The sequence below is a fragment of the Aplidium turbinatum genome, chromosome 13 (genome assembly GCF_918807975.1).
Source record: "Aplidium turbinatum chromosome 13, kaAplTurb1.1, whole genome shotgun sequence".
Classification (NCBI taxonomy): domain Eukaryota; kingdom Metazoa; phylum Chordata; class Ascidiacea; order Aplousobranchia; family Polyclinidae; genus Aplidium; species Aplidium turbinatum.
In genome coordinates, this window is record NC_137484.1 from 16,770,931 (window position 1) to 16,796,267 (window position 25,337).

Consider the following 25,337-nt stretch of genomic DNA (forward strand, 5'->3'; position numbering starts at 1 on the left):
TTCTGTGAGGCAGAAAACGAATAATTTACTTTTGTCTTTTCCGGAGTTTTTTTTTATCGTTTCATTTTGATTTAAAGCAAATTACATTTTTTTGGCTTCCCCTTAATCCATATTTCGGAACTTTTTGCAATAAACAGATTGAAATCATCAGTCAAGAAGTTTTCCAACCCCAGTGCTATTGCATGATAAGCTGCTTTTCCGATAGTAATACAATGATTGTTTTACGTTCATGGATGATTTGATTCGAAACAGCATAGCCTAATTGAATTGCTGGTCGTCATTTGAGCTATTAGGGCGGAGGGTCTACCCTTGAGCAACCCAGTTATCTTACTAGTAATGAGTCAGGATGCACCGTAAGTACCCGTATTTAGAAATATGTTTGTTTCGAACAGCCTTGGTGGATAGGCTATTTAACGTCCTTATACGTCTATATTTGATTCAATCTTATATTTGATTTGTTTTAGGTTGTGAAGCATTGTTTGTGATATATTAGTACTCTTGTAAATATGGTTAAGAAGTGCTGTATCTTTAACTACAATGGAAATTATAGTGAAGAAAATAAAGTTGCAGTGTTTAAACTGCCTAAATGCCAACCGGAACGTGATAGATAGCTTGCCAGTATCCCAAGGGATAATATTCCCGATTCAAAGGACACCTTCGTTTGTGAACGCCATTGGCCAGAAAACTATCCTACCACTATAAAGTATGGGAAAGTAAGACCTTTGTATCCACCATCTGTGTTTACCTGTGTCCCTTTGAATTTTGTTCCTTTACCACCATTTCTTCCTAGAAGTACCGTACTCAAAGGGCGTTTAGTAGAACTCGTAATCAGCCTGTTGATGAATTACCAAGTTTTGACAAAAGTGACATTATTGTGAGCTTTGAAAATCTCCTGGCTAATGCTTTTACTGTAGTGTCCAATTTACTTTTTTAGCAGGTGATGATGTTGTATTTCGGGCTCACCAGACGGTTGTATTTCGGGCTCACCAGACGCTTGTTTTTCAATGCAAGGAATTTATGCAAGATTCCGGCATACCCAAGTTTGTGTTAAGAATTGATGGCAATCTGACCGTTGAAGCATTTCATTCTGGAGTAAAATGCTCTATAACGTCTCTATCAGCAAGTAAATGTTCCAGATGGTTATAAATTCAAGAAGCTGTGAGATTCTTGCATTAAATGGAATTATCTCATCAACAAAGTATTCTTTTGCAACAGATGAAATCTATAAATTTTATGCCGGCTGTAGAAAAGAAATACACCGTGTAAACAATCGTTAGGTCCTTCGAATATTTGTCTTTGTCCAGAAGCTCATACAACCGACTGAGACGGGATTTCAAGTTGCACAGTACTAGAACACTTACAATTCTCAAGCTTGGGAATTAATTATCATAGACTATGTTAACGTTAGTTTATGAGCTTTTCTGGATATTTATCAATTTTTTTTCTTGAGTGTTCTCGTTAATACTACTATAAGTCGGGTTAGCATACTAGTCAAATTATATACTAAAGATGATGCGTATCAGCCTTGTCTCGATATCGACTTATTTATAAGGCTTAGTGAATGATGCCTTACTTTTTGCACGTTAACAATTAATCTTTTAACTAAGCGAGTTGTTTTTTTAAATACTTTTTGCTAGTGAAGTTACCACTTTTTTAAATATCTCAGTGTTATCATGGCTGATCCATCGCAATTTTCAAGGTTGGTGTGGTACAATGTCAAACGAACGATTTAATTGTATTTTCCTTTTACAAGTTTGTGGTGGGCCCGTTTCATACGAGATTAAAAATATATATAAATTGTTTACAAGACGAGTAGCGTACTTGGTGATTTATTTCAACTTTCAGTAGGCTACCGTTCTGTAACAACATATTAGTTTTTTAAAGCTGCCACAGCTTTCGTTTCAGTGTTATAAATATTAGCCTAACGTACGGTTCAATGTCGGTTCAATTGAAGACAATGGCACTATGACGTCACTATCTGCCCCCAGTTTTAACAATCCCATTGTACGTTGTCATGGCCTCTATATAGTCCGTCTTGGGTACAACCCTTCATTTTCTTTGAATTCCAACACTTTATTGGAAAGCTTAGTTTGTGACTGTTTATGTTATTTAAAAATTGTTTGAATTATATAGAGATAAAAATCGATATAAGAGATTGATGTAGGAATTTGATTGAATGTAGTATAGAACTGTAACCGTTCAGAATGCTGTACGTGTTAGAGTTCTGGTAATGTATTGTGTAGAGTTTCATATTTCTGCAACTTTGCCAATCTTTTGTGATGGATTCAAGCTGGCATTATTGGAGTTTGTTACAACCAGTTTTAAACTTAACGGAGTGGAACGTCTGCAATGACTACCGAGCTGGCTTCAGCTACAGAGTTAAGGAGAGGATTATATGTGAAAATGGCAGTTGGTTCTAAGTAAGTTTTTTTGTTTTTCATTGTGGTTAAAAATCTGATTAATTCATTTCCACTTGTTTAAAATCAACAGTAAGTCAAAATTACCTTGCAAAAATTATATAATTAGATTGCAATTTTTTTTTCGTCTTTTTTTAATTAAATACTATTGAAATGGTGTTGAGTTTTTTTCTGTTCATGATATATCAAAAAATTTTCAACTAAAAAGGGTACGGTACGGTACTCTCACTTTTTGTATTTCTCTAAAACAGTACCGGTACGCGGTACCGTACATGTAAACAAACTCTGTTTACCGGTGCCCTCAGTTTTTATATTTCTCTAAAACAGTACATGTAAACAAACTCTGCTTACCGGTACCGTATTTTCTTGAATATAAGCTGCCCTCGAATAGTTTCCATTTTTCAGAATTTTATTGTTACTTAATCCAGGCCTCGAAATTCGTTTTTGTTGATGGCGGACAATTGTGTCTGGTCTGAGCAGCTATCTCAGCGGACAAATTAAGTTTCACGGCGGACCTGGGTTTTTTTTTCGCTGAGACTTTTCGGTCATTTGTCCGAAATGACTTGAAAAAATTCGATTATTTTTATTTATTCCGGTCATTTTTTCTAATGAAAATATTTCCTTTCAAGTAGCTGATACAAATCAAAATTTGCAATTTCTTTTTTGGACATTTTGACCGAATTTACTATATATTTTTTTGGACACTTTGACTGAATTGATTATATTTTTTTTGGACATTTTGCTAAAAAAATCGGTCAATGACCGAGAAAAAAAAACCCAGCGGCGGACACACCAGTTTTAGCGTCTATCGTCATGCTTAATCACTTTATTTTGATAATTCTTCGCCATTTGAGAACAATAGTTAGTGGTTACGGTTTAGAAGGTTTTTTAAAATTTCAGCAAAGCCACTCTGAAAGTGGGTTTTTTTTTTCGGTCATTTGTCGGTCATTGACCGATTTTTTAACAAAATGTCCGAAAAAAATACAGTCAATTTGGTCAAAATGTCCGAAAAAATATGTAGTCCACCCGCGCAAATCGATTTCAGTGATTGCAAAGAAGTTTCTTGCGCCACTCTACGATTTTTTGTCAATCGGAAATACAAGACAAAGACTTAGTGTTTGAACGTTGATCCAATGTCTTATTATAATATATGTGATAACGCAAATACAGAAGTAACATTTCCCAAACGTGACTGACGTGGTGCTTTCAAGTGTGACGCAATGTTGCGTTGCCTTGGAAAGGTCAACCGCTTGGTAGAGATTGATCGGTCCGTTCTGTCAATCGGGATATTTTGTCAGCATGTTGCATATATTATCAATTTTTGAGCTGGTGGTCAACCCTTTCGAAATGTTATTGACCAGACCTTGATAAACAACGAAGTACGGTATCCCTTTGTACGTTGATCCAATGTCCCATTGCTTGTGATAAACGCAAACATGAAAGTAACACACTCAAAGAGTTCAACTTTCTAGAAATACCGGTACCACTGTGTTTTCAAATCTTTCCTTCGAGTCGTGGAAAAGATTGATCTGTCAGTCGGGAAGTTATCCCAGCATATTGCATAATGTTGTTAACTTTGGAGCTGGTGATAACCTCTGTGAAATGTTTGACTCCACATCGATAGATGATGATTTTGTGTGATGGTTTTTGCAACGTCGTACTCGACTTCATTAAAAATTTTAAATTTGAAGTAATGTGTAATTGCGAACCAGGTGACAATTGACGTCATAACCATAACGCAACTTTACTCAATTAAAATAGTCTTTGATTAAGCTTAGTGTCTTGTTTATATTGACACCTAGGTCGCAAACCGAATTTATCACAATCGCTGCTTGAAACGATTAGTTTTACGCATGCAGTACGTAGTACCTAGTTGTAAAAATTTTGATATCGTTAGCTCATAATTGGAACAGTTGGAAAACAAGCCTATTCATTTTCTTTTCGTGAGAGTGAATAACAACGATCAGAGACAGTTAAGTTATCGAATAAAAACGCAAAAAATCATGATCTCAAGCAGAGTGAAAACCCGCCATCAGTTTTATTAACTTCGTTTCGCTCGTTTTGCCAATTACTTACCTTCAAAGCGTTAACAACGGCGAAGTGTTTTCTCTTTTGTTTGGTTTGGGCTTCATTTGGTTCGGGCTTCATAAAGATGGTTCGGGCTTCATCTTTGCACCATCCAAACTTCAATAATTTCACATTTGTTTGGTGTCAGTCTCATGGGAGTTAATTATCAACTAGTATAGATTAATGATATGCAAAATGGTAGTTCTGTGACTATTGGTTTGGGAGATAGCGGACATCAAAAATTAATAAAAAATTTTCAAATGTAAAAAATTTCAATTTTTGAAAGGTTCTATATCTAAAACCAATTGGAAATTAGCAATTTTGGTGGTAGATATGAAAACTAGGGCTGCTGCTTAATCAGAATACCAAATTTCAGCTTTGTAAATGCTTTAGATTAAAAGTTATGAAGACCCAAACATGGAGGAAAATTTACATGCGAACGCATTTTGAGGGACCTTGGTGACTTTGAAGGGCTATAATTTCTAAACGTCTTAACTCTTGAGATAATGAGCTGAAATTTTTTTTGTGTTCATTATACATCAATATGAAACTTAGTGTAAATTTCAAGAAAATCTAAGAGGGTCGAGCTTGCACATCCTGTTGAGTTGACATAAAATGACCCATTTGTTTATTATGTGCAGCTTTCAAAGTCGGTAGCAACCTTAAAAATGCTTTTGATTGCCCTAAAAATTTGACAGGATTATTTTTTCAGGTATTGACACGATACAAGAGGGTGCCCCATTGAATTAAAAAAAAAACAATTTATGAATCACCCTATTGTTCGTGCTATGCAATGACGATTTGTATCGCTAGTTCTTGTGTTATTTCTCAGCGGACAAATACGGTATGACCGATCTAAATGGTATTTCCCGCGGACATCACATGCCGTGAATTTCGAGGCCTGCTAATCAACACTACTGGTATAATACTGGTTTTGTTTGCTTCACAGATGCGACAATAATTGCAGCTGTCGGATTAGCGGTTTTCTAAAAAGAGACATTAAAATTGCAGCTGACTTACTGTTTTCGTTTTCTTGTTATTATACTTATGGTAGATAAACTCAAATGCCCACTGAGCACCAATTAGAAGACAAAAGTGTTCATATAAAAAAGAATAGAAGCCGCACAAAACGTTCAAAAATGAAAAAAATAGTAGCTGCGGTTTCTATTTAAGAAAATACGGCATGCAAAATTGTCTCAATGTAATATCATTCACTCTGAGTCCATGTTTTGTCTTGTTCACAATAAGTTTGTCTTTCCTTGTTCATTTTGTGTTGAATTCATTTGTCACGTGTTCCTAGGTGTTGGGAAAGTCCCCAGATTGAAGTGCTTTAAGTTTTCTTCAATTTGTTGTCTGGCGTAGAAACGATGCAAAATGATACATTTTAGCTGCCTGGGTAGTATTATCCAGCCTGGCAAAAGCTTCAAGCAAATGGCAAGTGCCCTTATGTCGAACTCTAATTGTCAATAGTTCTTGTCAGATTACAGAAAGGACTTGGTCTAAATTTTATATCAATTATGATAGGCTAGCCTATTTGGAGAGTTTGAGCAAACCCTTTAAGTTTTCAGAAACCTCAATTACAATGTTGGTTTCTTCTCGTTATACCACAGTCCCCTATCATTGTGACCTTTTAATTCTAGACATGATGACGCAACAATGCAGTTGAGATCATCAAATTTTAAGTTCCTTTTTGTTAGGTTGTCCTTCACAGTTTACTGTATCTTCTCATGTTTTCTTCGGTCTTCCTTTATCCCTTCACTTCTTCATTCTAAACTCGCTGTCACAATCAAGGTGCAAATGCCTCGCGATCGCTTGCTTTGTTACTTCAACGAATGTGCTATTTTCATTGTGGAATTCTGGTGCGTTGTGTTATTGTCGGTTATGACCTGAAGTAACCTCTGATGACGAAATCTGTATTATGTAACGTGTTTTCTGGAATCATTTTCCCTACGTGACCTTCTATAAGCTTCTGCTTGTTGACATTTAAATGCTACGTGACCGAACGATGGTTCTTTATGATGTAATCTTCTCGAAGTTATTGGACTGAACAGCCAACTATAAATAGTGGTGTAGTTTGTGTAATGTTTATTCTGAGATTATTATTATGGTGATTGTTACGAGTTGATTATGAGAGTTGTGCTATGAGTTGTGAATTGGTATAGTTGATGCAGAAATTAGAGTTATTTGAGAAGCCGTTCGTTGGAGTCCTTCAAGCGTTTTTATATATCATTTCACCAGTAGAACTATCCGTGAATTTAATTGACTGCTTTTCGGTTTGACCCATTAAACTACGTCATTGAATCTTTCCAAGTCTTTTTCCTGGTAAGAGATAGAAAGAAATCGTGACATTCTGGGGGCTCGTCCGGGAATTTAACCGAAAAACCGAATAATACCGAAGATTTATTGAATAATAAATTAATGTCAAAATGGCGGATACTGTCAAACATGAGATGATTGAAGACTTAGGGAGCATGGCTGAACGAATGGGGCTGACTGGTAATGAGAAGTCTCAGTTTGTGATGGAAGAGTATCACAAGATAATGGACCAAAAAGCTCAGCGAGAAGCTGACGAAAGAGAAGATAGAAGAGCTGCTCGTGAAATAAGGAAAGCAGAACTTGAAGCTGAAGAAAAGCGAGCACAATTTGAAGCTGAGGAAAAGCGAGCACAATTTGAAGCTGAGGAAAAGCGAGCACAACTTGAAGCTGAGGAAAAGCGAGCACAACTTGAAGCTGAAGCAGAGGAGAAGCGGGCGCAGCGCGAAGCAGAGGAGAAGCGGGCGCAGCGCGAAGCTGAAGCTGAAGAAAAACAAGCTCAACGAGAAGCTGAAGAGAAACAAGCTCAACGAGAAGCTGAAGAGAAACAAGCGCAGCGCGAAGCAGAAGCTGAAGAAAGAAGAGCGCAATATGAATTGGAAAAGTTAAAACTTGAATTAGAAAGACAAAAGCTGGACATTGGTGAGCGATCTAATTCTACTAATGATAATGCTCGAGATGTTATTATGGCGCAAGTTAGACGTCCAGATTTGCCATCATTTGTTGAAGAAAAAGATGAGTTGGATAGTTATTTATTAAGATTTGAAAGATATGCTACAATAGCCAAATTGGAGAAGTCGACGTGGGCTACCCAGCTAAGCATGTTATTATCGGGACAAGCTCTTGATGTATATTCAAGACTTTCGCAAGAAGAAGCCATGAACTACGACAGATTGAAGTTAGCTCTGTTAAAGCGATACAATTTTACCGAGCATGGATACCGTCAAAGATTCCGTGAGGCAAAGCCTGAACGACACGAAAGTCCAGGTCAATTTATTGAACGTTTAAGAAACCTTTTGTTAAAGTGGTTTGAGCTTTCGGGGGCCGATCAATCATTGGACGGATTGGCAAACCTTATAGTTAAGGAACAATTCACAGATTCATGTTCAAAAGATCTGTCTGTTTATCTAATGGAGAGAAGTCCAAAGAATCTAGAAGAAATAGCCAGTGTGGCAGAACAGTACTTAGTTGCTCATGATGAGAAGTTGTCGACTGAAGAAACGTTGTCATGCGATAATGACGAGGAGCAAACAAATAATTCTAAAGGAGGTGCTGTTCCAAGAGAAGTACGTTGTTTTAATTGTAATGGCTTAGGTCACAAGTCTGTTAACTGCCGGAAGAAGACTAACAGAAATCATCAGGAATCGAGGAAGTGGTGCAATCGTTGCAATAGGCAAGGACACGAAGCGAAGGAATGCAAGGACAAGTCGTTGTCCCGATCCAATCAGTCTAGAAAAGATGAAGACACGGACGTTTATCGATGCGGTTGTGCGTTAATGATTCCTAAACCCAAGCTTGACGAGGAGAATCCGGATGAAGATGTTTGCGGAAAAATAATACCTGAAGATCACCTGCCAGTAGTGGATGGAAAAGTTGGAGACAAAAAGGTAAAAGTTTTACGTGATTCTGGTTCTACTGGTATAATAGTGAGGAGAGATTTGGTTAAAGACAGTCAATTAACGGGAAAAACTGGCCATGTGACAAAAATAGATACCACTTCAATCCAAGGACCGTTAGCGATGATATCTATCGAAACTCCGTATTGTAGTGGGACTGTGAAAGCGTTATGTTTACAAAACTCTTTAGTTGATCTGATAATCGGAAATGTTTTTGAGAGAGATTCTGAAGTTACTTGTTATTCTTGTGGCAAGAATGGTCACTTTGCTCGAGATTGTTCTGCAGATAATCAGCAACGATCTCACGATGACGGATATTACGAGCGCGAAGAACCGAGGAGAAGAGGCAGGCAACGACCATTTGGAGTTTGCTATAGATGCGGTAGACGCGGACACTTCGCCAGGGAATGCGTTGCTAACGGCGGACATTCAGAAAACAGACGTTGCCGTGACAACCATTGCTACCGATGTGGAGAGATTGGACACATAGCCAGGAGCTGCCCTTTTGATGAAAAGGCTTGCTATAATTGTCATAAAGAAGGTCATCTCGCCAAGGACTGTCCGGAGAGGAGATGTTTCCGATGTAGGAAGATGGGTCATCTCGCTCGCCGATGCACTGAAGATGTTGAGGACGTTGAAAACTTTCACAGAAAACGTGACTATTGTTTTGAGAAAAGCTATCGTTGGTAGATCATGCAACGATAGACTTATGAGAACTGATTATTGAGTAATTAATTGTTTTATGGTGTGTTTTGTATTGATTGTGTTGTTATATTGTTTGCAACAATATTCTAAGGGGGGGCGTATGTCACAATCAAGGTGCAAATGCCTCGCGATCGCTTGCTTTGTTACTTCAACGAATGTGCTATTTTCATTGTGGAATTCTGGTGCGTTGTGTTATTGTCGGTTATGACCTGAAGTAACCTCTGATGACGAAATCTGTATTATGTAACGTGTTTTCTGGAATCATTTTCCCTACGTGACCTTCTATAAGCTTCTGCTTGTTGACATTTAAATGCTACGTGACCGAACGATGGTTCTTTATGATGTAATCTTCTCGAAGTTATTGGACTGAACAGCCAACTATAAATAGTGGTGTAGTTTGTGTAATGTTTATTCTGAGATTATTATTATGGTGATTGTTACGAGTTGATTATGAGAGTTGTGCTATGAGTTGTGAATTGGTATAGTTGATGCAGAAATTAGAGTTATTTGAGAAGCCGTTCGTTGGAGTCCTTCAAGCGTTTTTATATATCATTTCACCAGTAGAACTATCCGTGAATTTAATTGACTGCTTTTCGGTTTGACCCATTAAACTACGTCATTGAATCTTTCCAAGTCTTTTTCCTGGTAAGAGATAGAAAGAAATCGTGACACTCGCTTTGTCAAATTATTTACTGCATTTGTTCGTCATGTCCAAACATTATCCATGCAAGTACTCCGCAATATCCTCCACATCCGTTCATTACCTCAATTCATTATGGTACCTCAAAAGTAATATAGTGAAAGAATGGACAGATGAATTGAAGATACTGACAATAGAGACAAGTGGAACGGCCACTCCAGACAACTAGTCAACTCTGATGTTTTGAGATAAAGTAACAGACTTCTTTAAAGCAAAATGGAGACTGGACAGAGAGGCTGCAGTTGAGATTGAATTAACTGAATCTTGAAAAAGGAATGATGATTTTTTACCTTAAATTAAGACATTTCAAAGCTTTTTTTAATAGTTTTATGCAAATAAGGTCAAACTTAGCATTCGATTTAACTCCTTCCAAATACCAAAACTTCTTTTTTTGCACCATTGGCCTAAAAAGTGATATTGATATCTGTAAAAATATTGGTGTCAGTACATATTTACACAGACCTGTGTTTTGATTTTTAGTGTTGAAACCGACTCTAATTCATCAGTTCGCCCACAGTCAACATTTCACAAACAAGATGGAGAAAATTGTTTTGGGCTTCCATATGAAGTAAGTGGTCTCGAATCCATTGTCAAATCATGGGGTTGTACATTACAATAGCGTATTGAATTATTAACAGCAGCAATCACCAAAACACCTTGAGATTACATACTACAGTATTAAAACAAGCCCTCTGAATAATGGGTCCACGTCTTTCAGGCGCAGACAGTTAGGCGCTTTCAAATAAGCGCGCACACTGTGGCGTCTGGATATTTAGGTGCGGAGCACTGTAGCGCCCGTTCGTTTAGGTGCTGTTCCAAGTAAAGTCTGCAGATTGTATCAGCTCAGCTTTGACAAAACCTAGTCGGGGTCTTGACGGAAAGCTAAGTTACTCTTTACTCAAGCCTACCACCCGCTTGAATATAGGCTATGGTATATTTTTTACTGATGTTTAGTGTAGTTATTTTTTGACTTATATAACTAAAAGTGAACTCAGTCATGTTCAGATACTTGAATAATTTATTGATAAAGCTTTCGCTGACGCAAACTTGGACTAACAACACATAAATGCCGAACACGCGCATTAAAAAACAATATATTTTTCTTTTCAATATAACTTAACATTTTGTGTGAAAAGCATTGCCGGTTTAAGCAGCTTCACTCACAGAAGCCATGGCATCTTTTTCTATTCAATATAACATTTTGTGTGAACAGCATTGCCAGATAACGGAATGGCCCGACTCGGTGAGTCCGATTCGGTGAGTCCGATTCGGTGAGTCCGATCCCTTAACGGGGGATTTTTTCAATTTTTTTTTTAATTATTGGTTACCGTGGCCTAATTATCATTGCCGTTTTAGGGTTAGGAGTTAGGGTTTGGGGTTAGAGGTTAGGAACTCACCGAATCAGACTCACCGAATCGGACTCACCGAATAGTAGCAGACCCGCCAGATAAAGCAGCTTCACTCATTGAAGCCATGACTAACAACAAATAAATACACGCGTATTTACAAAACAACATATTTTTCTGTTCAATGTAACATTTTGTGTGAAAAGCATTGCCGGTTTAAGCAGCTTCACTCACGGAAGCAATGACATACCGTATTTTTCTGTTCAATATAACATTTTGTGTGAAAAGCATTGCCCTACCTGCCAAGCTGATACAATCTGCAGACTTTACTAGGAATAGCACCTAAATGAACGGGCGCCACAGTGCTCCGCACCTAAATATCCTGACGCCACAATGTGCGCGCCCAACTGTCTGCGCCTAATAGACGTGGACCCCAAATTAGCAGTACTACCAGTATATTTCTAGTTGTTTTTGGTGACACATAGCTTCAAAGGAAAGCATGCTGTGTCAGAACTAATTTTCATAGTGATTGTATGTCGCATGTTTTTACCAAACACTTCGAATGTGTATTACTAATATCACTTTGTTGTATTGCAATCGTATTATTTACTAATATTGTATCATACATATAGAATGTATACACTTGTAGTATCTGCATTGCTTCTTCTGTATGCTGTGCCCCATGCAAGACCTGATCTTAATACCTCATTACCTGATCTATTTGTTTCAAGTGATGTAGCATGCTTTAATGTGAATATTGTTTTATTTCCAGGACCACAATTATGGTGCTTCACCACTCACGCTGTCTTCTCATTCTGCTTATATTCCTCGTCAAATAAATGGTGAAAACTGTTTCAACAAAATAGTTTCCAATTCAAGCAATATGTGTGTTACGCCAAATCCATCAATGAAGTCTCGTTATGTTGAGCCAAATTTGCATCGTCAAAATGGTATGTTTTGAAGCAATTTGTAGCCCAATGAATTGAATGGGTACCGGTAGTCTAAATATTTTCATTTTTCACATTATTTAGTTGCATAGTGTATATCACTATTCAAGTTTTAAAATTCTTTCTGTTGACCTTGCGAAGAGTGAAAGGCAGTTCCTAATTCCAGCAGATCTCATTTTGAAATGTCTCCAGCATTTAGCAATTTTGATTTGTTATTTGACTGCTCCAGAATAGGTCTATGAATAAAAAGGACATCTACCAACTGAGCAATATTTTAACATCCATTCCAGGCATGCCACAATTCTGCCTTTTCAGCGGGGGTTATTGGTTAGCAATTTAGAAGCTACACATTTTTTTAGTTTAGTGTTGCTGAAAGGGCAACACACTCAATGAGTGCCACTCATCTGTGAGCAATTGGTATGGGCTTGTTTGTTCAAGAGCTGTGTTGGGTGGAGAAGTGGACGCTAGTTTGCGGATTTTGCTTTGAGCCCTTCCACTTTATACTTCTTGTTATCAACAAATATGATCAAGAAAACATTTGCCAATGTGATTAATGCATCAAAATCATGGTACACTATTGACGATTATTCAATATTTATTGTAGGCTTGTTAAGAGCTGATGATTTGCCGTTGCAAAAGATGCTTTTTCCAAATAATAATATTCCACTCGATACGAATGCTGCTGTTGGTGATGTGACAAGATGCATTTGCGGGTAAAGTTTTTTTTATTGGCTAAAAGTGTTGTCTTAATTATCTGCTGACATATTGTTCAAGTAAAAAAAAATTATTTAAAAAAGGAACAGTAAGTTATTAGGTTTTTATGAATGAAACAAATGCATATTTAATGATTGTTTTTAACTAAACAAATTTCATCTCTTTTTCTATAGGTTTAAGCATGATGATGGTTATATGATATCCTGTGATCGTTGTGCGGTGTGGCAACATATCGATTGTGTAAATATCGATCGAAACAATATTCCTGACACTTATTTATGTGATGTTTGTAATCCAAGGTATGAACAAATTTAAGTTTTGAAACTTCAGTGTAAAACTTACATTCAGCAACAGGAATGAACAACGTAAAATCAAGCCCTAAAGCAACCGGCGGCCATGGCCGCTAAGTAGTGCTTGAATGACCGCCAGTGCTACCTCCTCAGTCGGCCAGTTTGGCCGCCGATTTCTTCTAGCTAATTATTTAACTTTGCAATAGAATAATTGTGGATTAACTGTCGAAAATATCTAGTATCAAAGAGTGACGCAGAATTAGGTCAGCGCGTCATAATCACCACTGTTGTATTGTGCGGAAACATTTGCTATTGTATGATATGGAAAATATCCAGCTGCGATCACCAGCTATAAGTCTTGTTTGTAATTCCCGACGTTTATTTTAACAAAGTGTTAATCCGAAGTGCTAATTTACATCGGCTGGCAATATTGTCGTGTTTATGTAGGTTCAATGTTGTCGGACAATGAATCGTTGTTAAAAAGGAGAACTACCCACTACCCAGACAACAAAATTCGTCATTTTTACCCTGATTTAACAACTGCAAACGTAAAATCAATGTAAAAATGACGGATTTTGTTGTCTGGATAGGTTAGTTGACATCCGAGCTGAAAACTATGAAAGTCGGTATGCAGTTGAAACAATTTAGTGTCGTTACGTTAGATGGTCCCGCAATACCGGATTACAATCCCGATAAAGCAGTTCTTGTGTGGTACAACGATTCTATAGCAGGACGTCGCCCAGACTTAAACAACACTAAGTGATCATTTTGGCCTTGTTGCAAGTTTAATTCTATTGTACTATCGTTATTTGTATTTTGGCCTCCAAGCACGCAGATTTGGCCGCCAAGAAGGAGCTCTCGGTAGGCCACAATGGCTGCCGGAAAAAAAACACGAGTTTTCAGGCCTGTAAAATTATAAACTTTTATCAGTTTTATGAATTGAATCTTGCTTAAGGCAAATATAATTGGTATGATACAGTATTTTTGTCAGAAAAAATAAAAAAAACTTTACTGTGAAAACAAGCACAGTTTCATCTAAATTGTTTAGTGATAAACCTAACAGATGTTTATACCCTGGTCATGCTAGACAGCCAACGAGTTCGCAACTGCAGTCACTGCTAGTCTCTACACATTGTGGTAGTCAAGTTGGTACAGTTGCACAAAACTTGCTGTTTGCGACTGAAAGTTTAAATTTGAATCAAAGTGCTTTTCTGAAATTTGCTTTGTTCATTCTTTGCTTGTCAATAGAAACTCTCCATTTATTATAATTGCAATATTAACAGTAAGCAATAGTTATCGATGTTGCTATAAAAAGATTCTGTGTTGTATCATATTTTGCTCTTCAACGTTTTTGAATGAGCCAGAGATCTACTTGCCATGCAGTGATGCCTCAGGCTAAGGTAAATGAGGGACTCATATATTTTCATTTATGTAACCAGTATACCAGTATTTCATTCATGTAACATACATATATCATTCATGTAACCAGTGCTTAAAATAGTTTTCGCAAGTCACACTAGTGTTTTGTGCTGTTTTCATATTCATGGTAAATCGTTTTGAGGATTTTATGAATTATATATACCTAAAATTAAGCACAATGATTTAAATTTGGTATTACTGGGTGACATTTCATCTGATGATTTACCTTCAGTTTTTATTCAGATCTTTAAATAAAGAAGAAGCGATGCGTCTACAAGCAAAAAGAATGAAAGAACTTTCAAGTACGCACGCACTGTAATTAAATAAATGTTTGTGGAAATATCCTTCACCACTCAGAGCAAGCATTGAGACTTGAGAGGCCTCAACTTTCTTGTCAACCTGAAAACCTTATTAACCTTAGCAAATCGGTGTTCACTTTCTCCGAGCTTCATTTGAACTTATCATTTAGGCTACGGCTCACAGTATTTTTGTACAATATATCAACATTAAACGTGTATGGTACCGCATTTAAACTGTCTTGCTATACTTTTGTGGAAGAAAATTGGGTTAAAATAATCAACACTTTACACAGCTTTAAAGATTTTTTGCAACCAGTGTTCATTGTACAAAAGCAACTTAGCTAGAAACGTGCTGTCATGCCATATTCTCATACATTTTGTGTTTTGATTTTTAGCAATGTGTGAACTAAACAGCAGTGAAATTGACAGCGGAGATGAGAAAGAACGCCGGAGTGTCACTTACACTGCTGTGCAGTCAACGCCAACCAGCCTTACAATCACATCTAATCGTAGCTTTAGTAAAAAACGAAAACGAAGCAAAGATGATAATAAACGTGCCGGAAAGAAGGTAACTGAGTGTATCCACTTAAATTTAACGCACGTTAGTTGATACTACTACTAGCTGCATTACTTGTGTTAGCACTAATTGCTTGTACAGTATCTTCTTTTTGTTCATGGTTTTTTAAGCCATTTGTTCTTGTACAGCTTGAGATATCACCTAAGTTGAGTAATGAGTAAACGACACATCGTTGCGTTGATTTTTCAACTGTCCATCGTGTCATTTCGTTTTTACATGGTTGCTGAATGCTGACGCTTGTCTGTTTTGCCAGGCCAAACATTTCACTTTTATGACTGCTTGTGATAAGTTACATAATGTATAGGTTCAAGCTAATGTTCAGTTCATTCTTCTTGGACTCCAACGCAATTTTTTTCTTTGATGAACCAACTGCAGGGCAAGTGTTTAAACATTGAACAAAGTTACATTGCCGAGTTAACCGCTCGAGAAGCGCGCCTAAAATGTGCTTACTGTAAAAGTTGCCAGTAGCCATGTTATTTCAAGCGATCACGTAAAACTTTGCTTTGATGCTGAACCGTACTCTCTGCAGCCAATATCAGCAGACAGAAAATCGATGCTAACCTCAATCCACCACAATTGTCGTTCAAATAACCATGCAACAAATGTGTAAGCGAGGACACAGTAAAACTTAGCGCACAGAAAAACCTCTCATCACTAAAACTTTGTTTAGGCCCACATGCAAGACAGAAAACGATCACGCTCAACGTCAAAGGTTAGTTTGCTATCAAAGTGTTGTTGTGTTATCAAAACGTTGTTACGGTGGTTTTACTTAAGTGAAATTAGTGTGGTCGCTAATCAATATATAGCTTCCTGGTAGGCTCACTGACACCATTTCCTGTATTAGATTTTTTGTTTGTTTCAGTCGTCGTGTGCTGACAGTGTCGACGATGATCATGTGGGGACGTTTACCTGGTCCAAAAACCTAAAGTATGTATTGATTTTTAGCATGGAAGACCATTTTGAAAAACGCTGTTTGTATTGGAAAATATATGGTGCACTTAAGAAATGGAATGTAATTATGTATTGGTGTTTTGACATTGTTAAGCGTAGCCCCTGTTTCAGTGTTGGACAAAGAACATGTAACCTTCGGGCACTAAATTTATTTTATTTGGAAACGTCTTTATAAATATTTAATTACGCGCAGAGAATGGGCGGAGTCATATCACCCCATAGATGAGAACTTATACACAGCGGAGCTTCTTCAAGCTGTGTTGTCATCATCTCACAGACCAAATGAAACTGTTCAACAGAAAATCCCTAGCGTTATTTCACAACTTCACAAGCAACTGATGAAAGTAAGAGTTCATTTGTTTGCTTGATTTTTTATTCCAGCTCCAATAGAACTATTTCGATGTTAAAAAAATTAACTCAAGAAAACGGCTTGAAACGATCGGTCGGTATGATGGTTTCCGCACTCAACAACGCCCGGACCTCTTGTCCAGGTGGAGGCTCTTGGTTGACAAGTTTCGTTTCTCATCTGGTTGAAAGCAGATGTTACTCGCAAGTCACAGGATAGGGCACGGCATGGCCACCTGGAGATGCGGCCTGATTTGTCACATTTTGCAGATTTTGATTACAGCTACTGCTAGTGCTTGACTGACATTTTTTGAGATGTTTTTACTTTTTGCGGTTTTCTAATGACAAAAAACTTTTTTGTTGCCTTGGAGAAGCAGTAGCAAATGAGAAAAAGTAAGTTGAAAAACGCAAAATCAGACTGTTATTGAAACTTAACAGTCTGACTAAAATTTACAAAATCAAATTTTCTTTGTTTTTCAACATGTGAGGATGTTAAAACCTGTTGAGTCATCTGGGGAAAAGAAAAAAGAAAGCTTAAAAATATAATTTTTAGAAAAAATTATTGAAACTTTTGCCCAAAGTTAGAAAAACCTGGAAATTTCTGCTAAATGTGACAAATCAGGCCGTATCTTTAGGTGGCCATGGGCACGGGAAGCCACTTGTCGTCCATGCCCATTTAAATCGGTCAACTGACGCGTTTATACAAGTAAATTAGCTGATAATTGAATAAAATGTGATAATGCTCTTAAACAAAGACTAGACTTGGAGACTACAGCGAATATGATGAGCAAATTGATTTCTAATAAAACGAGACTCGAAATTAACTTTCTTCCAGGTGCAGCAACTTCGAAATCGAGTCATAGCAATGGAAGACATCCCGATATTTAGGCCAGTCGTTGAGGTCTTGGGTTCCTACATGCTCTCAAAGCAAGCTGAGATTGCAAATTCTGCTGTACACAAGAGGTACTCTTTCGTTGTGGTGTTATATCTCGGCTAGAGCATGATATAATGGATTACAGGCGTCAATTTCATCTGTTCTTATGTGTCACTGAAGCTGACCATACTTCACTTTCCAGGCCATACCCTTACGTATCGTTCTATAATGGCTTCGATGGACTGGATATTGTTGTGGATAGCCGAACATGTGGCAATATTTCAAGATATGCGAGACGCTCATGCTGTCCTAATTGTGAGGTAGGTGCTCTTTTTAATCTTTTTTCTTGTGTTGTATTTGCACTGACTGAGCGGCCTGTGTTATCAAACGAATTTCATTATTTGGTTTGCAGGTGCGCCATGTGACAGATGATAATAAAATTCACCTATTCATATATTCTAAAGAAAATATTCAAAAAGGTTCCGAAATAACAATTCCCTTTGATTTCAAATACCAAAATTGGTAAGTTTTATCTTGACTAATGACTATTCAATGTGCATCGAGCATATGATGATTGTGTGTCATAGACTCATACTATTCAGTTGTGTTGCTGTTATGAATACATTTTATAGTCCGTTGGAACGCAATGTTGACAGAAGTCGTAGAACAGGGACAACAGGGTTAATGCCCTCGAGCATAATAGCAATGTTATTGTTGTGGCGGAATGGACATGTTTGTCAAGTGATCTGGCCATTGATTTTGATGAAGTAATGACAAGCTGTTAATGAACGTCCTATCTCTATTGCAGCCTTTACAACGTTGAGTGTGGATGTGGACAATTCAAAGATTGTCCGGTTTACAAATTCACCAACATGAGGATGGAAAGGTAATTGAAACTTCCGTTATTCTTTTGATGTTGCACTTGCAAGACCGGTTTTGGTGCGGTAATTTCCTTGGTCGGCTATGAACAACCCAGACAGCAGATCAGTCGTTTTTTTTATAATTACATTAAACAAATGCTTCAACGTCTTCAGACTTTGAATTAATGAAAAAACGACTGATTTGGTGTCTGGGATCATGTTCCCATAAAAAGAAGCTTCGTGTTTTCAAGTTACTGCTGCACAATCATGATTAAACTTTTGATAATAATCAACTTGCATTGAAAACACTTAGAGAGCAAGCGAACGCCACGAAGCAATCTAAAAACCGAGACGACGAGTTCGGGAAGGTGTCACCGCTAAGACTCCCACTCTCCCGCATCCATGAACACGTAAGCTTTACATATCTTAGTGACTGTTAGTCTGCTGCATGAAATGGTTCTGTTTCCTTTATTTGCTTTCTTGATTTTTCTGTTTTGTCACTTATTAACTAATCCCAAGTAGTTGGATTGTTTATCCAGCACACAGCACTATAGTGCCACCAGTGCGTCCTACCGCTACCATTGTTCGGTTTAATGTCCCGCCTTATGTTGTGTTGTACACGGCTTGCAATGTCGATTCAAATGTTTTCTTAAATGCGCTTTTCTACGATCCGTCCAAAGCACGGTTGCTGAGATCAATCGACTTGTTAAATATTGAATCCGCTTTTGGCTGAATTGTTGTATTGTTCTGCAGACCAACGGTTACCCGAGCACTGATCCTGAAAGTTCAAATCTTGCTGGTGGGCACGATGAAGATCATCAGCAAGAAAACCAACGTAAAAAGGTACTGGCATGACAGTAGCTTTATCTGATTCAGTTCAAGATGTGCTCGTGTGTTAATGTTAGTGGTTTTTTTCTTGAGATTAAGAATCGTTCGTGTATTACATTGCCCCGGGCTACGTCAAACTTACACAAGTTTGTGCAACACCTAAGTCATTAGCTTGAATCGTGTTTGGTTTGTGAATGGCCCGAATGCATACTGTGGGATTTTATTTATGAATTGTAGTCGTGTTCGAAAATACAACATTGTAACCCTGTTTTCTTTTAGTCGAGAGAGGATCGTAAAATGGAGGCATACATACGTGCTTTCGAAAGAATGGAAAAGCAAATGAAAAAGAAAGAACAGCTGCATCACACCAATTCATATGAAGGGAAAAATCATCTTATAGCATCCGTTAACAGCACTGCCGCTCACACGTCGCATGTACGTTGCTGTTTTATCATGTATACAAAACTTCTCGTTCGTAAAAAAAGTGATTTCGTTCTTACTTTTCAGACTACCACAACAACTCAGTCGGTTACAACAGCCAGTGAAGAAGCACCGACCACTCCCGTTACAGCTGTCACCCCACAACGGCGTTTTAACAGGTTCGTATAATTGATGTTTTTTCTGTATTACATTTGTACAAAACATTTTGTGTTTGATTGGCTGAATTTCCAACTAGTGTTGACTGTTGATGTTAAACAAGGTTCTCTTTCAGGCGGAGGTCAACCAAAAGTGGCCGAAAAAATTCTCGAAGAGGTCGTGGCGCATCATTTGAAGGAGTTATGTCCCCAACTGCGTTTATTGATAATACGTCGAGTCATTCACTGGAGAGCTCCAGCCTAATGGACTCGACCAATCTCAACTCGGATTCTTTACAGTGGCTTCCCCCATTGACAATTGAACCCAGCATAGACAGCAATTTGTCAATGGACACGTCTTTGACGCATAATCAACCAGAAATCCCTTCGAATTTACCGAACCCCGACCCCTGTGTTCAGGCAACAGACTTGCCTGTTCCAGATGAAAAGCCAAAGCAAATAATTCCAGAGGATGATAAAAGTGAAACTATTAAAGATACTTCTGTTGCGTTGCCCTTGGATGTAGGTGATACAAATACAGTTGAACTTCCCATTAGCGAAGTAAAGAAGGATCTTGAAGTCCCAACTGCAAAGGATGAGGATAAACTATCAGAACCCCCACCGACTGATACTCAGCAATCAAGCAGCGCTACTACCAAGCCTGCAAAGAAAAAATCTTCGAACAGTGCTGAAAACTTACCAGGTTTGTCTGCTATACGTTTTGTTTGTCTTGCTGGACAGGTTTATGTATAATAGCTGACATGCATCTTGGCTGTGAAATAAAAGAAAACTTGTAGCTTTGCCGCGGTTAAGCTTCGGTTAATGATTTCTCATCTAAGTCAATATTTTTTTATTTTCTCACTTACATCGTTTACAGAAAAGCCTTGGCACTGATTAACTTTTAAGTGATCTGTAATTTTTTTTCATTTAGCTACGGTGAGCAAGTCTGATCCAACAAATACTTCAAGGGATTTTACAAACTGTCCTTTTCAACATTGGGACTATAGACCTGGTGTACCCAACGGACAGGTGCACATTGGCGTTAGGCTGCAAAAAGGAAGGAAGTATTTAAATAGCGTGTATATCAAAAAGGTGAGATCAGCAGTTATACTTTGTATAAAGTGCATGTCATTTCCCATCTCTTGTGACAGGCTTCAATGACGTCACAGTCAATAAACACATTAGCAGCACGCTATATATCAGATTTAAAAGCTTTACGCTATTCGTTGTACAATGAGCCTGGCGATGAAACAAGCCTTCTTCGTGGAGAGCTCCGAATGTTAACGTCTAAGTCGCATATGCTTGCCTGTACTTACAACTGGTGTCAGGCAAAAGATGTTGTCACGTTGCTTATGGGAGCATTTATGAACTATATTGTTAATAAGTAAATAAAAACAATCAGGTTTGGTTACGTTGCATCCTACAACACATGGATCCTAAGAAAACTTATGAAATCTTATGATCCTAATAAAACGGTAATTCTAACATAGGGATGGGCAAAATAGAATAATTAGCTATTCTAGAATATTCTAGAATACTGAAACCGAATATAGAATACAGATATGTATTCTAGAATAATTGACAGTTTTTACCATCGACATATTTTAATGATTTTTATGACTTTACAAAAACAATGAACATCACAAAAATTGCTTGTCGCAGTGTAACTTTCACCAGTCAAACGAGATCTCAACTTGGTGGCAGTTAAACCTGCACTTGAAAAACATCTCTCTAAAGAAGCAGATGTAGCAGGTACACAAAAATATTTTGAAACTAACTGACAGAAACAAGAAAATTGGTTTTTGTTTTGCTTTCCATCAAACAAGGGCGTTTTGAAGAGATGTAGTGAATGCTTTCAACAACGTGAGATATGTATCTATTTCTGAAGCAGGGGAAGCCAAATTTGCTGATTCATCTTCACTACTGCAAGCAGCATCTTCAATCCCACAGCTCAACAAGTCGTCCATGTCACTGTACTGGCATGTACGGTATTACAGGCCCGTAGCCAGCCGGGGGGCCTCGCCCCCCCACCTAAAAATTGTTGCCCCCCCACCTAAAAATTGTTGCCCCCCTGGCAAAACACCAACATTCTCGAGCAACAGCTACAATTATAATGATTTTGTCCATTTAAATTTTTTCGGCCCCCCTAAAAAAAAATTGCCCCCCCCCTTGCTCTGCGGCAGTACAGTAAAAGAGCTAAGACAAAACCCCCGTACGTACTTCAGCAAGGAGGGTCGCTAATTCGCACACCCTGTGGTCGACGTTGCCCTGCATACGAGAGTGGGAGCCCACGATGTTGGGTAGCTTAGGGAATGTTCAAATATTACGTAACGCTTTTTTTCCGAATTTTTGACTCCCCCCTCCCCCATGTAACGCTTTTTCACTACGAATTCAGCACAAAAAACTACCATTCCGTACTCGAAAGCGTTACATAACGTTTTGCTTGAACCCCCTCCCCCCCGATGTGACGCCAACGTAACATAAACCCTCCCCTCCCCCTCGAAGGAACGTTCCCTTAGCGAAGGCAAGTCGACTGTTGTATTCTACCAGAAACAACTTAGGTTTGTGGTACCGAAATAGAGAAAAATCCTGAAAGCGGATTAAGCTGTTTCGTACCACACTTCCGCAAGACTGTGAGGACTACAAAGCGCTTGACAAGAAAGATCTCTTTAATGCGAACAATGAAACTCGTGCGTTTTTCCGACGCCGCATCGCACTGAATCGATAAACAATTCTACTTTCGCTGCAGCGAATTCGTTGCGATCAAACGGACTAGTACGAAGTAGATCGTTAAAGCGGTTTCAATTATCCGATTTCATATGCATTTTGAAACCGGTTAGACTCTACAACCGGTTATTCTATATTCGGTATTCTATTTTGCCCATCCCTATTCTAACATCGAAAAGCTAGAACGGAGGTTAAAGAGACATCAGATTCACTTTGTCACTCTAATATAGTGTAGCTGATTTGATTATTTCGGCATCGATCACATTGAAAGTAAGCGCATAAAACCAAGCAAGCAACCTTTTCACCAGTTGCATCGGAAGTTGGATTTTGTCATCATGCTATCAAAAGCATTTAGTTTTTTTACGTGTTTTCTAGAATTGGTTGGACATGGCAAAACACGAAGATTTGATCCCAACATCCTATTCACCTGCCCCTGGGCCAGTCATTGGCTTTAAAAAGCGGTTGCTGCAGACTTTCTCGAAAGCCAACACGTTTTCAGCAGCCGAAACTTCGGCGAAGCCTGAGCTACTTGCAAATCACAGCACTAATCCATCCACTGAGGTTGAACCGACTTCTCCTGCATCGGTTGATGCCATGTTTCAAACGCAACAGAATGATTCTTCACAATCCGCGGGAAACATCAATTCTGCGAATGAAGCCGGAAATGACGTTTTACCTGCCGGTACAACCGCGCTACTGGGTGTGGTTGATCGACCCTCCCCAGTTGAAAGCACAGAACATCCACCAGCTATTCAATACGAGGTAAGTTTGGCATCGCTTGCTTTATAACATGCTTGAAGATAACATTGTTTTATACATTATTTTCATTGATGGTGTTGAACTTGTTCAACCGCAACGTTGTTTTGAACGAGTCAGCCATGGATTGTGATGTTTTATGCAAAGATTGCGTCATAGCTTTGAATGTTAATGTCGTTGAGATTAGCTATGACGTTTGTAATTATATTGGAATGTTCATCCTTGTATCTATGTATGTCTTGCATGCTGCTCACTATTGGCATGGATGTTGCATGATTTCAATAAAAGTGAATCAATTTAACATTTTTCATGTCGCTTCCGCCCACTTTCATGTTCAGAACATATCTGACGATGAAGCATCAAGTGTTAGGTCTGATAGCCCCGTGGAAACATTAAGTGAAGAGGTACACACGATATTGTGTTTAGTGTTCTTGTAACAGATCTACTTTTCATGCTAATATGAAGGAGATTTCAAAGATTTGCTTTAGTTAATATCAAGAAAGAAAAAACTTTTCTGTACTTGGTGCTTAATGGATTAAATAACACATGCATGCTGTATAACCCGCTGTGATTGCTTTCTTTTCTACTTGAACTAACTCTTTGACATTCTTTTAGGCTTGTAGTAGAGTTATCTTGTTGGAGAACGTTACTCCCGCTACGTTGCAAGAGCTTACCAGTTACTATTGCGAATGCTTAGTGATTAAATTTCAGCAAATTAAATTTCTTCATATCTTGGTAGAATGAGCAATGCAAATTAAGAAGTGTTACATTGAAGTTAAGTGCTGTATTGAAATCACTAACTTGAAACTCTAGCTAGGTTTTTCTGTCCTTTTTTTAGACGGAGTTAGTCAGTTGGCTTACTGCAGTGATTTTAGGTCTGCCGACGTTAATTCAATGTAAAAAAAATTATTTTGTAAACCCGAGTGTTGCGTTTTGTGCCAACAGTTTCAACATCTTCAGCTTGAAAATTACAGAACATACAGTGCTCACTGCTCGCGCTCATCGTTTTCAACGTTTGTAAACTTGTTGAATGTCAAGTGCCGCAGCGAAACTGGACAATCGGCGTCGAAGCTGAAGCCACATTAAAAGATCGTTCTACATTGCTCGTCTGAAATTAAATGCTTTGTCATCTAAATATCTGTCATTCAGCGTTTGGTTACTTTTTTTGCTTTTCGCGGTTGCACGAACGCCATAGCTCTTCATGAGAGATACAATGGATTTAGCTTTTGAAAAACTTAATGTGAAAGTTTATGGCTGTTGGGCATGACATGTTTTGTTGGTAGGTTTCTAAAGGATTGCCCCAGCAAGAAATTCTGTCTGCTATCACACCCACAATGAATGGGAACATCAGTGCTTATGACAGCTCCCTCTCCGCGTTTAAACCTGGAGATGATAATATTTCGAAGGCTGTTGCCGTGGCGGCTTCAACGACCGAAGAAAACAAAAATGCTCCCACAAAGAAAAAGGTTTGTGATTGACTCTGGAGTGTAGGCAAATGACATATATCGGATGTGAAAAGTTGTTATGTTGTAAGTTTGTAGTTGCGCATGATGCAATATAAATATTCGACAATTTACAGGTATACAAAATATAGTTTTTGGCGTTCTATGAATAAATTGGTTTCGTAGAATTTCCCTACAAAACTCTTGAAAACTTAACAAGCAGTTGTCATTTATACCCTGCATTTGTAATGTATCGTAATGCTGCGAATGCAGGTGTCATTGCAAGAATACTGGAAGCGGAGTAAAGGGAGTCGAAAAAGTTCCGTGGAGCAAACTCAACACCCAGTTAATGCCAAAGTTCCCATCAATCCATCACCCCATGCGAGAACTGTCCTTTCTTCCCCTGGCGTGCTGGCAAAAAGCGCTGGTGTCGCATCGCTAATCAGGTGCGTTCAACATTGCATGCTCTCTTAAATGGGAACCAAGACAACAAAATCCCTCAGTAGACGTTGAATCAATGTAAAAGTGACGGATTTTGCTGTATTGGAATGCTTTACTTTATTTAGATC

At 38.2% G+C, this 25,337-nt stretch overlaps 1 protein-coding gene across 2 annotated transcripts in view; it reads left to right on the top strand.

Moving 5' to 3' along the window:
* Positions 1 to 2,168: 2,168 nt before the first annotated feature.
* The window catches only part of LOC145782087 (uncharacterized), a 28,724-nt gene continuing 5,555 nt past the window's right edge, over positions 2,169 to 25,337 (top strand). The window contains exons 1-24 of one of the 2 annotated variants that reach the window (XM_082593825.1): positions 2,169 to 2,420; positions 10,299 to 10,386; positions 11,937 to 12,114; positions 12,716 to 12,824; positions 12,999 to 13,124; positions 14,778 to 14,836; positions 15,229 to 15,401; positions 16,081 to 16,122; positions 16,273 to 16,337; positions 16,555 to 16,705; positions 17,542 to 17,669; positions 17,783 to 17,900; positions 17,993 to 18,102; positions 18,389 to 18,466; positions 18,754 to 18,850; positions 19,194 to 19,283; positions 19,548 to 19,703; positions 19,776 to 19,867; positions 19,981 to 20,546; positions 20,775 to 20,935; positions 22,946 to 23,332; positions 23,665 to 23,730; positions 24,610 to 24,792; positions 25,042 to 25,214. In XM_082593825.1, the coding sequence (XP_082449951.1) occupies positions 2,350 to 2,420; positions 10,299 to 10,386; positions 11,937 to 12,114; positions 12,716 to 12,824; positions 12,999 to 13,124; positions 14,778 to 14,836; positions 15,229 to 15,401; positions 16,081 to 16,122; positions 16,273 to 16,337; positions 16,555 to 16,705; positions 17,542 to 17,669; positions 17,783 to 17,900; positions 17,993 to 18,102; positions 18,389 to 18,466; positions 18,754 to 18,850; positions 19,194 to 19,283; positions 19,548 to 19,703; positions 19,776 to 19,867; positions 19,981 to 20,546; positions 20,775 to 20,935; positions 22,946 to 23,332; positions 23,665 to 23,730; positions 24,610 to 24,792; positions 25,042 to 25,214 (3,467 nt within the window). In that variant the 5' untranslated portion in view covers positions 2,169 to 2,349. The remainder of the gene's footprint in view (positions 2,421 to 10,298; positions 10,387 to 11,936; positions 12,115 to 12,715; positions 12,825 to 12,998; positions 13,125 to 14,777; positions 14,837 to 15,228; positions 15,402 to 16,080; positions 16,123 to 16,272; positions 16,338 to 16,554; positions 16,706 to 17,541; positions 17,670 to 17,782; positions 17,901 to 17,992; positions 18,103 to 18,388; positions 18,467 to 18,753; positions 18,851 to 19,193; positions 19,284 to 19,547; positions 19,704 to 19,775; positions 19,868 to 19,980; positions 20,547 to 20,774; positions 20,936 to 22,945; positions 23,333 to 23,664; positions 23,731 to 24,609; positions 24,793 to 25,041; positions 25,215 to 25,337) is intronic. The other variant, XM_082593826.1, reaches the window with a different exon arrangement.